This window comes from Sitophilus oryzae, unplaced genomic scaffold (assembly GCF_002938485.1).
Source record: "Sitophilus oryzae breed Bouriz unplaced genomic scaffold, Soryzae_2.0 scaffold_1000_pilon_pilon, whole genome shotgun sequence".
NCBI lineage: Eukaryota > Metazoa > Arthropoda > Insecta > Coleoptera > Curculionidae > Sitophilus > Sitophilus oryzae.
This window is the reverse complement of record NW_022145617.1, coordinates 2,438,229-2,454,773: the sequence shown is the minus strand read 5'-3', so window position 1 is coordinate 2,454,773 and position 16,545 is coordinate 2,438,229. Positions and strand designations below refer to the sequence as shown.

The following is a 16,545-nucleotide window of genomic DNA, read 5'->3' as shown; positions in this document are numbered from 1 at the left end:
CCTTACCCAAATGACCCCATATTCCTAGTTTTTCCTGTCTCGGAACCATCGCAGCGTGCACCAGTAACTATTTTTGTTAAGTTTGTCGCAAAGATTCAGAATATTCTCACTGTAATTTAAATCCCGGCACAATGTCACAGATTATATTGACAATGTCTTAGAAAGTTTTTACTTTTTTACACTTTGTACTTACGAAACCATCTGTAAAATATAAGAAAAGCTCGAAAAATCCGCAAAAATTCAAATAAAACTCGAATTGGCGTCAGTTGGCGTCAAACAAAACTGTCAAAAATTACATCGCCAACTTCTGGCGATTGACGCAAAGTTTTGAGGTTAATAATAACATTACTAAAGTCAGCTAAAGTCTGCTGACTATTATTTTTCATTTACCTGTTTACCTTATTTAATTTTCATAATTTTTAATGACAATGATTTTATTTTGAAGTTTATTTTGTCAAATAATTGTGTATGTTTTCAAATCCAAAATTTAGAATGGTCTCAATAGGTACGGCAGTTTCAAAATTATTCGTAAAATCGAATTGTCAGCGGTTCAAACTCTTCCAAAGGAAATTGTTGTTAAGAAGCTACAATACCATCAAAAGAAAGACCGCTAAAGATGAAAATTTCCTATCCAAATACTTATATAATAAAATCAAAGCCAAGGGACCTATTACGGTAGCTGATTACATGAAAGACGTATTACAAAATCCAGTTTCCGGATATTACATATCGAAAGACATGTTTGGAGAAAGCGGAGATTTTGTAACATCTCCAGAAATATCACAGGTTGGTAAATACTCTAATTTTCTGAACATTATAATCCTAAAATTGGATTCTTACAGATCTTTGGAGAAATGCTAGCAGTATGGTTCTTAAATGAGTGGTCTAAAATAGGGTTTCCCAAACCATTACAGATAATAGAAATGGGGCCAGGCAGAGGCACTTTAAGTAGCGATATTTTGAAAGTCTTCAGTCATTTTAAGGCAATAAAATCGCTAGTTAGGTTTTTTACATGTTTGAGTTTAATTGACATTTTTAGGCTTTGCACAATGTATCGTTACATTTAGTTGAAATTAGCCCAGTTTTAAGTGAGCTTCAAGCTAAAAGCTTATGTTCTTCAAGCTTTTTAACGAATAATATGTCTAATCCGATATATAGAGAAGGCAAGTATTGTACAGGGTGATCCATTTTCGTGTTTTACATTGTTTTTCATTTATGAGTAGAGATCCAAAGATGTAGTTTCCACCATACTGCATACTGTGCTACTTTTTATGAAAATAAAAATGCTACACACTGTATTGTTATAGCCCTCTTAGTACCTGAAATACAGGGTGAATTTGAAATTGTTACATTTTTGCAAGTTGAATAATGCATTCAACTTTTTTGTAGCTCTACTCGTAAACAAGAAACCCCATAAAACACGCGAAAATGGGACACCCTGTACATTTCAATTATCTTGGTATATGTGTATTGTAGGTATTTCACATCAAGGTATCTCTGTATATTGGTATAAACAGCTGAAAGATATACCAGATGGCTTCAGTATTATTTTGGCTCATGAATTTTTTGATGCCTTACCTATTCATAAGTTTCATAAAACTTATGCTGGATACAAAGAAGTTCTTATTGATATTGATAAGATTGAAAGCGAAGAAATCAAGTTTAGGTAAAAATCCGTCAATTATATTTTATACATACAGGGTGGCGCAGTAAATTTTTATCAAAGAAACAATCGAAAAACTCATATGTAATATAATACCGCGAATATCTGCGAAACCGTTAAAAATTTAGAAACACTTTAGATACGAAAAATGTTCATTTTTTAATTCTGCATCTGAAAAAAAAATAATATACGGGGTGTTGCATTTAAAAAAAATGAGATATAGCGTTTTAAATAGTGCGATGTTGGCGACGCCATAAAAAATACCCTGTATAAGATAATGTAAATTTTCCTTCGAGGACTTATTCTGTTATCCTTTGTGTTTAGGGAAATATAGCTGAGTATAGTAGCTTGTAGTAGTACAAAAAGTAGTGTACAGGGTGTCCCATTTTGGTTTAAATCACACGGTATCTCCGTTATTCATGAAGATAGAAGGGTGCGGTTTGCACAAACCTGTACCACTTTTTTGTCAAATGGAAGATGTCGTAAACAAAATATTCATAGCTCTCTTCGGTTCTGAGCTACAGGGTTTTTTTGAAAATTTTGCAATTTGGGATACCTCCTGTATCTCTGTTATTGTTAAAGGTATCGAGAAGGTGAAAAATGTTTATTGTAGAACTTTTTACATAGAATACAGTGGCGTAGTCTGTTGCTCTACGAAAAAAAAATATAATTTTAAAGATATGAATTAAAGTTATGTTTTATATATATATATATATATATATATATATATATATATATATATATATATATATATATATATATATATATATATATATATATATATATATATATAAAATATATATTTAGAAATTATATGATCTGGCTTTCCATAAGCTTCTCAAAAATATATAACACTGTATATTTATTTTCATTATTTAATGCAATATTTAAAAAAATATATTAAAAGATCATATTTATTAGTAGGTCATGATTGATAATAAAAGAAACTAAGGAATTATTAAAAGTAATACTGCTATCTGTCTCTTGTTTTATTTTTAGAGCCACTATTTAATTCTATGTATATTAGGGAAACTTATCTCTACCGCTATTTGTAAATCTTGAAAGCTATGGTATCGGAACTTTTAAATATTCCTTTATCTAATTTACGTGAAATATACTTTCAGCAAGATGGGGCTCCCCCTCACAACTTAACTTACAATGAAAATATTAGAATTTTGTTAAATTATTATTTCTCAAATCAATGAATTAGAACCAATGTACCCATATGATGAATGGCCTCCCTGATTCCCGGATTGTCTGTTCTCGATTTCTGACTTTGGGGATTTTTGAAATATGAAATATATCGTGGCAACTAATACGATGTCGAACACCTGGAAAATGCTTTAATAATGCAAGCTTTTAGGTATTTGCAAACCCAGCCCATTATAATAAGTTCCGTTCCTTTTTATCTGCAGAATATGCTCCCGAAGTTTCCGGAATACAGTTCGGACCACCCTGTATATATTTGAGATGCTCATAGCAAGGCGGATAATATGATTTATAAATATACAGGGTTTTCCATTTGAAAAAACATAACTTTAGTTCATATTTTCAAAAATATTTTTTCGTAGAAAAACCAACTACGCCACTGCATTCTACGTAAAAAGTTCTACAAGAATCAGTTTTCATCTTCTCGATATCATCTATAATAATGGAGATACGGGGGCTGTCCCAAACTGCAAAATTTTCGAAAAGACCCTGTAGCTCAGAAACGAAGAGAGCTATGAAAATTTTGTTGACATCATCTTCCGTCTGACAAAAAAGTGGCACAGGTTTGTGCAAACTGCACCCTTCTATCTTCATGAATATGGGACACCCTGTACTATATGCAGAATTTTATGCTGAATTCATGAATAACGAAAAAAAAATTTGGACACCCTGTATACAATAAAATATTTTTATGATATATACCTTAATAAACTGGTCAACATTTATATTAAACTTTTTTTTATATCGTCAACAACGACGATATTGGACTTAATCGCATTTATTAATGGGCCACCCTGTAGATATTAACAAAGTTTTTTATTAGATATGTGTTGGCTCGTCAGGATACGCCAATGCTTAAGGTTCTTGTGAAACCGAATGAAAACAGGGAGCATGTTGAAGTATCCCCAGATAGTATGCTTATATACGAACAAATCTGTAGGAGAATAGTATCTAGCGGTGGTATAGCTCTTATTTGTGACTATGGTCACGATGGTACGGGTACTGACACTTTTAGGTATGTATTTTTGAGGCAAAATTGTCAAAATTATTATCCATTGTTATTCCCCAGCCGTCTTTGACGCCGTTTTTTTCGATCGTATTTATTTTTAATAAATATTGAATTTTGAAGGGCCTTCAAAAAGCACAAGCAAGTCGACCCTTTAGTACAACCTGGCACATCAGATCTTACAGCAGATGTTGACTTTAATGTAATCAGAGAGGTAAGTATTACTTTTTATGTATATACCGAGTGTCCCATTGTTGTATATTTTACAACGTTTCTCGTTTATGAGTAGAGATACAAAGATGCGGTTTGCACATTCTACTTTTTATAAAACTAAAGGTGCTACACACAGATTTGACCTAGCCCTCTTAGTTAGCCCGCTAAAATTAAGGGTCATAATTCAAGAATGACAGCTTCCAGCGAAAAACTAGTTACGCTACTGGATTCTACGTGAAAAACTCTGCAGGGCACAGTTTTCAACTTTTCAAAGAGTTTTAAGATAGCCAAATACAAATGGGGTCGATAAATGCAACATTTTAAAATTCGTCCTGTATATTTCAGAAACTAAGAGGGCTAGGGCAAATTTGTGTATAGCATCTTTAGTTTCATAAAAAAGGCAGCGGCCGTAGCGGGTGATGTGAAAACCGCATCTTTGTATCTCTACTCATCAAACCCACGAAAATGGGACACCTTCTACAGTATCTATATTATTTTCCAATCAATTTTAGGTAGCTTACAATTACGGCGATATAATATATCTAGGACCGATTAAGCAACGGAACTTCTTGCACAGGATCGGTATCGAATACAGGGTGAACGCTTTAAAAGAGAACATGACCGATAAAAAACAGATCGATAATTTAATTGCGTGTTATAATTTCTTGACTGATGAAGAAAAAATGGGGGAAAGGTTCAAGTTTTGTGCCCTCGTACCGTCAACGTTAAAAAAAATTATTGACATGCATCCCATTGTTGGTTTCATGTAATAACTTATGCTTGTTAAAATTGTGTTAATAAAATTTATATTTCAAAGATATTTATGTTTGATTAAAAGGAAATCAAAATCAATAAAGACTGTTCAGCCCAGGGTTGGCATGATTTAAATCAAATGATTTAAATCATGATTTACATCGTGATTTAAATCAAGTGATTTTTTTAATGTTAATCATGTGATTTAAATCAAAAAAATAATTTTATTGAAATTTGTTTTATAAATAAAAAAATAACTGTAAAAGTTATACAAATCTATCCTAGAAAACTATCAAAAATATTTCTATAACAGATAATAAATCGAAAAATAATTGTAAATTTTATAAAACTATATAAAAATATGTATTCATCAATTTAAATGTTGAACCGATTTTTGAAGTAATTTCGTGTGAATCCATAAGACCGCTAAACGCAGGAATTTATTTTAAAATTTATTTATAAGTGACAAATGACAAAAATTCGCTTTTCGAATACATAACAGTAATCGAGAAACGATTTGTACACTCGTTGAATTTGACACCTAATATCAGTTTAATAATATATTTTTGTACTTTTGTGCTTAGGCGTAACAGTGCTTTACTTTTATGCCTATAGCCGTTAAAATGACAAAAATTAATACTTTTGAGACGTTTGAAAAAAAATCCTTTTGATCTGAAGCGAGCAACTTTTTTGCGGAATATATTGGTGACCGATGTGGAAAAATCACACGCCCCGTAGAATTGTTAATGTTATCGGTATCGCTCAGAGTTATTAAGATTTAGCCATTTAGGATAGGACTTTAATTGGAAATAAGTCCTAGTCATTTGGAAATCCGATTTAAATATTGTTTTGAATTAAAATCAAAAAAATCTGATTTAAATAAAAAAATCCGATTTAAATTAAAAAAAATCATGATTTTTTCCAACCCTGGTTCAGCCATCGTTCACCGTTACGTCATCATTATTTGTCAAATATGATTTTAGGGTGTGTCTGAGATCAGTTCATATTGTTTAGAAAATTTTAAGTACGTTCCTATATTAGGTTTGTTCCAACCAGCATTTCGAGATCGTTTCGAAATTGTACTCGAATCGGTTTTCTTGCACTTTGTTAGCATGCGCGGACTTCGAATAGTTTCGTGACGGTTCAAAAAGTATTAACGTTGGAACGCTTTGTGGATTGTTTTCGGGACTGTCAAAAGTGTCAAGCGTGCGTGTATCGATCATTTTTTTGGTTTTGTTCGAGGAATCAAGAAAATACGATTAAAGCTTACCTAAATATTGTTCATTTTTCACTCTTTCACTAGGCAGCAACTCCAAATTGTCACTATCTGAAGTGGAGCTAAAGAAATCAGTCATACCATAGTCACTCATCCTTAATTATTATCTATAGATAATTATGAAAGTGTACAATTTAAAATTTCCGAACGATTTACTCCACACAAACTCACAAGCAAAAGTATGACGGACACATATTCGAATTCGTAAAAAATAACCAATACAGAAGCATCAGCCGGACGCCGAACCAGAATCAGCTGTTAAAAATCGATCATCACTATCTATGCTTTAATGCGCAAGTCAACCCAAACAGTTCTCAATTTGGACCATGTACCGAAATTACCTACTATAGTCTGTCCAACGAGAAGATCCTTGACAGTGATAGATGTGTCTGTCATTTTAATTTCAAAGTAGTTTATTTTATTTTAAAAAGAAATAAGTTGGTACAACTGGAACGCATAGCAGGAAATTAATATGTATGTATTTAAAATTTGACTGACAAGTAACTTCAAAATATTGTGAAAAAAACTGTATAAAACTAAAAAAATGTACTCGAGTTATTTTATTTAATAAAAAACGGTCTGTGTTAATACAAAGCAAACAAAAACAAGACACCACATACCAAAAAATATAAAAAAGAACTATTTCTTACTTTCAAGCTTTATGAAACTTCCCGCATTTATGATTATATTTATCAATATAACTTATGTACAAATACAAATTTGTAATATTCCGCAGGAATAAATAAAACAACACAAATAAAACAAACTACTTTATTAAGAAAAACACTTACCAATTTTTATCCATCACAGGTTGATTAATTAACTTTAATCTTAATTTTTTTTAAACCAGTACCTTTTGACATTATTTTTCTGCAGTACTAAAATCCATTATTTACCTATCGTGTGATGTCGATATTTTACAGCTACTCCAGTTTTTAGTATGTGTTTAGTATGGTCCTTCTACTTATTCGAGATGCACTTATCAACGACGAGATGGTATACGAACTTTATTGACAGTAACTTTATTGGTGTATCTGTATAAGACTTTCTGCCAGGGCAGCGAGTATTAACCATAAACTGTGCTCTGGGTTCTACAGTTAATTTTCACTCGATTTTTCCTCCACTTGACTTCAAAAGACACAAAACACACGTAATAACACGAATCAAAATGCATCATCTTCCAAAACGCAGAGTATTTGACAAAAGTTGTCACAAAATTATAACCTATAATTTGGCAAGACTTTGACAAACGTCAAAAATCTAAAGGCGAGTTCATACGCATCGGCGTCCGTTTGTCGTTCATCGTTCCGTCAAACCAATAAAATTGAAATACGATTTGTCATTTTTGAAATAAACCAATAAAACTGGTTAAAAACAACAAGTGACGACGCAAGACGAATTTATATTTAAACCCATCCATAGTTAACTTAAAAATTATTAGAAACTTTTTTTAGTAAAATAAATGGATTGGTATGGGACATCATCTGCTTTTCTTTTGTCATCGTCTGTCGAAATCTTACCTGAGAAAAAAAACAGAGTATAAATGATCCGAAGGTAGGTTGGTACGCAAATAGGATCGTCCGATAACCGTCAAATCCCGGTTGGAACACATTTGAATTACAGCGCACGAGCGTGATCGTTCGGTGACGGTTCTGCGGCCGGTTGGAACAAACCTAATTGATTGAGCGAGTTCCGATTTTTTTTCGGCGTTTATTCATTTTTTCTTAAACTCTTCTTCAGTTTGATCCCTTTAATTCCAATCTTTTGGACATCTGCAATCTGCAACTCGCTATATTATTTAAAAGCGCTATCAATTTGTATTTTACATAGGAATATTACACCTTTGCATTTTACTTATTTCATATAGGGGGTCTGGTAAACATTAAGTACCTCAGAATTTCGCATTTTTTATTTTTTTAATCGAAAGCTCTATTGCTATAGAACAGTATAAAAGAAAAAAATCCTTGGATGAAGCACTTTTGAACCAAAAAAATTAATTTAAAAGTGTCTAAAATGCTAACCAATCTATCACAGTAAATTATTTAACACCCTCCACAAAGAAAAGCTAAGCAAAGCAACCCAAATGCTCACAAAAAAACTCTGTATGATTCAACAAATTTTTTGTCTTAAAATGCTCTATTTACAGTAATCTTTCTAAGAAAACAAAGAAAAGTGTGAAATTCCGAGGTATCTAAAAGTTTACTAGAACCCACATAGGGCGTCCACGTCTAGCAGCGTCTCTTTCTCGAGAAAATTAATTTATGAGCTTAGCAATGAACTCTTGTTTATTTTGGTTAAATATTTGAGGCATTTTTTTCAATAAAAAAAATTAAACTTTCTCGATGTCCGTCAATAAAATTATAACCCCAAATCATAGATAAATGAAACAAGTTTAGATTGGAAAGTGCCCATAAGGACAATGTAAACACTATTTGGCGCTATTCTTGCAACGGTCGCGACCCAAAACTTTTGAAAATTTCGGAGCGGTTCGGCTTTTTCCGGAATTATATCGCCAAATATTGTTTATTCAAATTTATTATTATTTTCGTTGATTTTCGTTTAATTTTATAAATAAAATACAGTGTGTTGCATACAAGAAACTTTATTTTATGTAAGGACGCATGTATGAAATACCTATGAAACATTGGAAACCGACGTTATGCCACGATCCACGATGGTTTTTGCAGTTCACAGTTCTCAGCACAGCTTTTTAAGTTTTTAATGCCACTTTTTCACAATTATCACCGGTTGGAGTAAATAAAACTTGAATTAAACTCACAAAATAGCAATAATTACTTTGAGAATGGACGCTATAAACACTTTTCGGAATTTCTTTAATGAGAGCGGTTTAGATTTTGAAAGATCATTATGATTTTTGAAGATTCTGACTTTGACAAGAGAAAATTATTTCTGTTTTTGTTTGCCGTTGTTCTTAGCGACCGCTATAGCAGCGTCAGATCGCGTATAACGGTCGCGACCCAAAATAATTTCGCGACCTAAAATTTTTACAGGTTTTCCAATCTAAACTTGTTGCATTTATCTATGCCCCAAATCAAATTACAAAGACAGTTACTAACTAAAAAGAATATGCAGTAATTTACGAAATGCCGTAATGACGTCACCAATCTCTTTCATCTGATTGGCAAGCGATTGAGAGAGTTCGACAATATACAGGGTGTCCGGAAATTATTGCAACAAAATTTGGTCATAGATTCTTGAAAAAAAAATAGGTGACCCGTATTTTTTATTTTTGGCCAGGGGCGCCCTTTTCGGATTTACAGCCCCCTAAATTTCGCCTCTAAAAAGAGTTTTTTTTTAATATCTCAGAGTCCTGTTGGACGAAAATCACTAAATTTGGTACACATTGTTTTACCATAAAATGACATTTTTTGATGCTATTAACCTTTGCTATTAACTTTTTTATTTTCATCAGTGGCGTCCCTACCGTATTTAAACTAAATATTATCGAAGAAAAAAATGGTACGCCACTGTTTTTTTTTAAATAAAAATTATTTTTAAAATCTACGTTAAATTTGGAACAAATTTGACCTCTTAACTTTTTTTTGGTACGACGCACCGTTTTCGCGTAAAAAAATAAAAACCACTTTCATACATGACCAAATCCCTCGAATTTTAATGTAAATTTCCATAGCAAAATTTAAAAAACCGCAATTTAGGTTTTTGGACATTTTGGTTCGCACTTAGGTAATAAAAACAAGATTTTAGAAAATAAAAAAAAATATTTTAAACTTAAGTCTGTCGTTTTAAAAATTTTGCCATTGAAATTTACGGTAAAATTTTAGCGATTTAGTCATGTATGAAAATGGTTTTTATTTTTTTTTACGCGAAAACGGCGCGTCGCGTCGTACCAAAAAAAGTCAAGAGATTACATTTGTTCCAAATTTAATGTAGATTATAAGAATAACTTTTATTTAAAAAAAACAGTGGCGTACCATTTTTTTCTTCAATAATATTTAGTTTAAATATCGTAGGGACGCCACTGATGAAAATAAAAAAAAGTTAATAGCATCAAAAAATATAATTTTATGGTAAAAAAACGTGTACCAAAGTTAGTGATTTTCGTCCAACAGGGTCCTGAGATATTAAAAAAACTCTTTTTAGGGGCGAAATTCGGGGGGCTGTAAATCCGAAAAGGGGGGCCACTCGCCAAAAATAAAAAATACTGGTCACCTATTTTTTTTTTCAAGAATCTATGACCAACTTTTGTTGCATTAATTTCCGGACACCCTGTATAACGTGAGGGTCATCGATGGCTGAAAATTCTATACCATAGAACCCTTTGATCTATACCATAGAACCCTTTTGATTTTTAGGACTTATTTTCATTCATTAGGAAATTTAACAATATTTTCATGTTTTTATTAATTTTCTCTAAAACGATATGGAAATTTGGAAAAATATAAACGGGATTAACCAGTTAAGAAAAAGCAAAAATTCTTATGAAGAATGCATTTTTCTCAAAATGTCAATAATAAAAAAGTTTTTCTCTTGTAAATTTCTAAAGACAATCCGGGGACATACTGTATCTACAGAGTGTTTCAATGTAAGTATGTGCAATCGAAAAATACAGTGATATAATTTTGAAAATTTTGGGAGACATATAGACATATTTTATTATTAAGATAAAGTTCGTGTCATTATAAACAATTTTATTTTTACTCAAAATTCACCGAAAAGGACATCCAGTCGTCCAGTGACCTCTGGCACCGCAGTTGAAACATCTGAAACAATAGGGTTAGGATAAGCAAGACTCGCGTATAATTAAAAAATAAATAAATAGCTTACATACCTTCCATAACCGCCATAGTATGCTCCTGGAACCCCATCCTCCCTAAAACACAATTTTTTTATGTATCAATGAGGATTATAATACAGGGTGGTCCGAATTGTATTGGGAAACTTCCGCAGCATGACTCCTAGTTGTAGGGGGCGCCACCTACATGTTTTTGAACTTTTTTGAAGGGTAATAACTTTTCGTTTGTACCTGTACAAAACTACTGAGTGAACTCTTAGTAAAAATCGCCGAACAGTAATATACATACAGGTACAGACGAAAAGTTATTACTCTTCAAAATAGTTTAGGTGGTGCACCCTACAAGTAGAAGTCATATTGACATCAAAATCAAATTTCCAATGCCAAAAAACACCCAGACACCAATTTTCATCCAAATATCGGCATTAGTTCAGAAGTTATTTTAAAAAAATCGAAATTAAAATATAACTTCTACACCCTGTATCTACTAAACCAACCATTTTAGGACATAAATTTATACAAACTTATTAACTTATTTTTATCTGCAGAATATGCTGCCCAAGTTTCCCGAATACAATTTGGACCACCCTGTAGATAAAAAAAATAAGTTACATTAACTTATCAATTAAGTATACTTGCAAAAACTACAGGTAGACCAAAAAAATACTACTTAAAGAAAACTACAGAATATTATCAAAAAAAATCATACCACTCAGAGTCATCATATTCACTCATATCACTATTAGAGCTTTCACTTGACTGTGAATCTTGTATAACTATAACTGGACCTGCAACAGTAATATACATTTTTTTTACTTTATATAGAAATATAAAAAAAACTTGTGGTGTTGTTAAGTAGTGTATAGGCTTGGTGTATTCTCTGCCGGTGCTGCCACCATCGGAAAATATCGTAAACAACCAACATATACACATACACGGATTTAAATAGCGGGTATACGACAAATTTATTATATAATTATTCTAAAAGTGTTAGGAAGATTAAGAACTTGTGAAAAATCTAAAAATAAAAATAAAAAAGTAAATATTTTGATATCTTGAGGTCTAACTTGTATTATAATTTGTTATTCAAGCTAATAAAACTTTTTATATGAGTTCAACTACGGTAGCTAGCATAGTTTTACTCACCGATTTTGCTAGCGGAGAAATAACTAGGGCTATTACGATTTTTTTAAAGGTACATTATTATAATTTTAGAAGATGTTCATAAAAAATGTAAGCACTAGTTGATTAAAAAAGTATACCATTAATTGCAAATTATAATTTATACTCACACTATGCCTGATATTATTTCAACATAGCTACAAAGTTAGTTTAATTTTAAAGGTGGCAACACACACTACGGCAAGCTTGACAAGCATGCATGAACAATATTTTTGTACAAGCATGCATAGTTTACCTTCGCCGCCACACGGTATAGTATTTTTAATACCCATTTAGAATAACACCATCCTTATTTATTATTAATAAATCAGTTGAAACAAAAAATTACCAACAAAAATGAACGTCGATTACTAATAATTTGTTAGATGTCACGTTTTTGAAGTTACGTTTCATGGTAATGTCATAACGCAAAATAAGATATAAAAATGCGACATCCTTCTCGGCTTGGCCGTCAATTAATCTATACTTATTAAGTAAAATTTTGTATGCTGCATCCTTCTTCACCCTATCATGATATTCTGGTGATTTAATTCGCCAAAGACACGGCTGATTTTTGTATGCGCGAATAAAATCTTCCAGTAATCCTCGATTGCTCCTTTTCAGATCGCTAGATATGATGGCGACGCGACGTACAGGGTACCTATTCTTGACATCGTTCGCAACTTTGCGTATACGTACGCATCACGTGTGTTGTTATATGGCTTTTTCGGAGATGCGAGATGCGAGTGGTCAAAAACAGGTACCCAGGTCATTTACGATCACGGACTGAACTAATTGTTTGTACAAGCTGAATACATGTGGTACACACGTACCGTTTCGCTTGCGCAAGCATGGTTTGTCCAAGCTTGCAGTAGTGTGTGTAGCTACCTTAACAACTAGTTGTCATTTTGTGTCAGTTGAAACGAAAAAAAATCAAAACTCAAATTTCATTTCAATACAAACTGTCGTTCTCCTTGCAGCTTCCTCGGCGTACGAGAGGCGCAACCCTGTATATCTTATGGTTTTATAATTACCTGGACCTCTACTGTTGGAGTTCTGTCTCCCACCACGTCGTGCTACTGGGCCTTTTTTTTGAACATTCTTTTTGGGCTCCTCAAGTTTTTGCCGTTCTTCCAAGGCAGTTTTTCTATACTCTTTCATATCTTCGGGAGCATTCTCAAGCATCTACAATAAATGTAAAAATACATAAATAATACTTTTATAAACAGGGTGGTCCCAACAAGTAAAAAAGTTCGTATAAATGTATGTCCTAGTTTCGGAAATACAGGGTGTAGCAGTTTCATTTTTATTTCAATTTTTTCCAAATAATTTCTGAAGTAATGTCAATATTTGGATGAAAATTATTGTCTGGGAATTTTTTGACGTGAGAAATTTGATTTAGATGTCAATATGGCTCCTACTTGTCGAGGGCACCACCCAAGGGCACCACCTACATATTTTTAGTTTGTTTGAAGAGTAAAAACTTTTCGTCCGTATCTGTATAAAAGTACTGAAAAAAGTATACTTTCACGAAATTTTTTACATAAAAAAGGTCTTTTGGTAAACGTTTTTGTGCTAAAAGTTCAACAGAAACTATTTTATCATCATTTTGTCGAAGAAAAATTTATGATTAATTTAAAAAAATATAAAAAGTTCCCAAATTTATCATTTCAGTCAAATAACCATCTACTCAACATGTTTATTTTTTGTCAATAATGACATGTATTGACTATTTCCATTCTAAATATCTTGAGAACGGTTGCTCGTAGCACCGAGAGATACAATTTTTTTTAAGTTTTTTAAGTAAAAAATCACGGAAATGTAATTTTTTTCACTCGCTAGTTTTATACAGATATGGACGAATAGTTATTACTCTTCCAAATAGTTAAAACACATATAGGTGGCGCACCCTACAAATAGGGGTCATATTGACATCAAAATCAAATTTCTGTCAAGAAACTCCCAGACACCAATTTTCATCCAAATATTGACGTTACTTAAGAAATTATTTGGAAAATATTAAAATAAAAATGAAACTTCTACACCCTGTGTCTCTGAAACTAAGCATTTTTGGACATACATTTATATGAACTTTTTTATTTATTTTTATCTGCAGAATATGCTGCCAAAGTTTCCGGAATACAATTCGGACCACCCTGTATATTTAAAACGAGTAAAAACTGACCTTTTCAATCACATTATCCAAAACCAGCGTTCTATTGCTTGACGTGATTTTTTTCCGACATATTGGACATTCCATTTTCTTTTTCTTCCACATATCTATACAGTATTGACAAAAAGAATGGGAACATCCTAACGTCACAGCTTTTATAAACAAACTGGTACAGATTGTACAGGTAAGTTCATCCTCCATTTCTTCAAATTTCTGTTTAAAAAATACATCAGATTTATTTTGAATGTGGTAAACAATGATTCAGTATTGAAACTAAAAGCAACTAAGAATAGTTAAAACTTATGACATCGAGCAAACACCATATGCAGTGACCAGGCATCACATGATGTTGAATTAAATAATATTAAAACGGATTTGCTTCAGAATGGCTACTCTGAGAAGTCCTTAGACAAAATTATATCAATTTGTAAAACTGACTCATTGGTTCATCGACCTAACCTAACCTAACCAACACACTGAAGTTTGGTACACCTATTTTTTTACACCCTGTATTAAAAAATACCTGGTTATTTGCAGCAGTTGAAGGCACAGTCTTCTCTGTAGCTTTACTAAACCCTGCTTGTGGAGAACTGGGGTTATGGCTATCTGGCTCATTTTTTTGTCCCTCTAAGCAAAAATGTTACGTTAAATAAATATAACACAAATATATTTTACCTCTTTACCTGTAGGCTCAATTGCACTATTTATAACAACCTCATTATCTGGTAGAGGCACCATCATACTATCTACTATATCACATGATTCTGATGGTGTTACAATATTACTGCTCTGTGCACTACTCTCATTCTCATTTATTTTTCCCTCAGGGTTTACTATGTTCTGATTTTGAAAGTAAATCGAATTATTACATTTCTTAAGAGTTACTAGCACTAGTTTAAGTTTTTTATTTGGATTTTTCGTATCTATAACACTCACTATGTTCGAAGGCCCTGCTATTTGATTTATGTGAACGGTATTTGTGTCTCTAGGTTGAACTTTACTTTGGTTTGATACACTTTGACACACTGTATTTGGCTGAATCACACTGGGAGGGGCACAACTCTATAAATCAACAATTATTTTTAATTTTATTAACGTCTAAGATTAAAATTACCACAGGAAGAGGTCTGGTGGTGCTTTCAATATCCTGTAGAATATTATCCGCCAAATTGTTAAGTAATTCATCACTAATATCTTGTATATTGTTAGATGTTTTGGAGTCTATACTAGACACATCCTGTACACTCTCAGAAGCCTAAAAAACAGAATAAGTTTGATCTATCTTAATTGGATATTTTAAAAAATATATTAAACAAACCTGTAAAAATTTATAAGAATAATTTCCAATTCCCAAACTTATTTCATCGTTATTTTTTAAGACAGGTGATGTTTTTGAGTGGTAATGATTTGAATTAATAAATGTTCCATTTGTACTCTAAAAAAACAAATATAAGCAATTAACTTTAATCAATATTATAAACATACAGAATCAGTTAATGTCCAGCCACTTGGTGTCTTATTGAGAGTAAAATGAGTCCTTGATACTATTTTATTTTCGATAACGTAATTAGATAACAGGCTCCTTCCAATTGTAAACTAGAATAATAAAATGTTATTGTCCTGTATTGCAAAATAAAAGGGATACTTACTGGACTTTCGTAAATATCTATTACTGCTCCCGTATCTATATTTTTTAAAATAGGGCAATTTTCGTTCATATTGTCTTGTTTTTACAAAGAACAATAAATTCTAGGAATAATTTCACCAATAAAGTTCGATATCCAATAGAATTCAAAAACAAAAACAAGGTATCATTTTATCACAGAGTAGGTATTTGATAGGTATTCTAGAACTATAATTTTAAACAACATTCAGACGAGTAATTCCTTTTTGTGGGTAGAATTTTATGCTTTCGATATTTTTAACTATACTTATATTTTAATTTGTGGCTATTTTTTCCAATAACTAATTCTTTAAAAACTTGTTTTGATTTCGATGAGACCATAGATTAAGAATTTCAAATTCAAACCATAGTAACATAGACAACTTTAAAACAAACAACAAACCAGGGTTGTGCGTAGATATTTTTTACATGACTTTATCATTAAAAAATAAATTTAAAAAGAATTATAACTACTTACATAACATTTAAACAGGATTTTTCAAACGGTAAAGTTGTTTTTTTACAATTTTAAACTAATTTTATTATTTATTACATCAGTGATTTCAGACGCTTATCATATATATCATATATCAACAGCTCGTACTTTATATATGATATAAATTGACTAGCCAATCAAAAATCTTAGATTGATCC

The 16,545-nt window shown here is 31.8% G+C and overlaps 3 protein-coding genes across 6 annotated transcripts in view; 1 reads left to right on the top strand and 2 right to left on the bottom strand.

The window, feature by feature from the left end:
• Positions 1–140, bottom strand: part of LOC115881280 (tudor domain-containing protein 7A) — a 56,411-nt gene extending 56,271 nt beyond the window's left edge. Inside the window, exon 1 of the mRNA XM_030898800.1 lies at positions 1–140. The gene's annotated coding sequence lies outside the window, so the exon portion shown is untranslated.
• A 170-nt stretch (positions 141–310) lies between these two features.
• On the top strand, positions 311–4,909 carry LOC115881530 (protein arginine methyltransferase NDUFAF7, mitochondrial). Its single transcript, XM_030899091.1, has 7 exons — positions 311–786; positions 843–983; positions 1,040–1,163; positions 1,477–1,666; positions 3,696–3,887; positions 4,002–4,092; positions 4,604–4,909. Exons 1-7 carry the CDS (start codon positions 469–471, stop codon positions 4,859–4,861), a joined length of 1,314 nt encoding a protein of 437 aa, XP_030754951.1. The 5' UTR covers positions 311–468; the 3' UTR covers positions 4,862–4,909.
• A 5,816-nt stretch (positions 4,910–10,725) lies between these two features.
• On the bottom strand, positions 10,726–16,235 carry LOC115881043 (E3 ubiquitin-protein ligase RNF8-like). 4 transcript variants are annotated; one of them, XM_030898569.1, is made up of 12 exons: positions 15,878–16,235; positions 15,714–15,824; positions 15,547–15,663; positions 15,343–15,483; positions 15,165–15,290; positions 14,912–15,068; positions 14,752–14,855; positions 14,241–14,441; positions 13,090–13,240; positions 11,604–11,682; positions 10,931–10,972; positions 10,726–10,862 (listed from the first exon to the last, which is right to left on the bottom strand). In XM_030898569.1, the coding sequence occupies exons 1-12, from the start codon at positions 15,944–15,946 to the stop codon at positions 10,808–10,810; spliced, it is 1,353 nt and encodes a 450-aa protein (XP_030754429.1). In that variant the 5' UTR covers positions 15,947–16,235; the 3' UTR covers positions 10,726–10,807. The 4 variants fall into 4 exon arrangements, with proteins under 4 accessions (XP_030754429.1, XP_030754494.1, XP_030754296.1 ...); XM_030898634.1 differs by having other exon boundaries at positions 15,346–15,483; XM_030898436.1 differs by having other exon boundaries at positions 14,912–15,290.
• Positions 16,236–16,545: the final 310 nt, after the last annotated feature.

What these genes read in the sequence shown, in the direction of transcription:
- LOC115881043 (XM_030898436.1), bottom strand. Translation starts at nt 15,946, where the DNA reads ATGAACGAAAATTGCCCTATTTTAAAAAATATAGATACGGGAGCAGTA. An exon ending in GCTGGACATTAACTGATTCT is followed by an intron (nt 15,664 to 15,713) that starts GTATGTTTATAA and finishes TTGTTTTTTTAG; the next exon opens with AGTACAAATGGAACATTTAT. An exon ending in GAATATGATGACTCTGAGTG is followed by an intron (nt 10,973 to 11,603) that starts GTATGATTTTTT and finishes ATTGTGTTTTAG; the next exon opens with GGAGGATGGGGTTCCAGGAG.
- LOC115881530 (XM_030899091.1), top strand. Translation starts at nt 469, where the DNA reads ATGTTTTCAAATCCAAAATTTAGAATGGTCTCAATAGGTACGGCAGTT. An exon ending in TAATCCGATATATAGAGAAG is followed by an intron (nt 1,164 to 1,476) that starts GCAAGTATTGTA and finishes TGTGTATTGTAG; the next exon opens with GTATTTCACATCAAGGTATC. An exon ending in AGCGAAGAAATCAAGTTTAG is followed by an intron (nt 1,667 to 3,695) that starts GTAAAAATCCGT and finishes GTTTTTTATTAG; the next exon opens with ATATGTGTTGGCTCGTCAGG.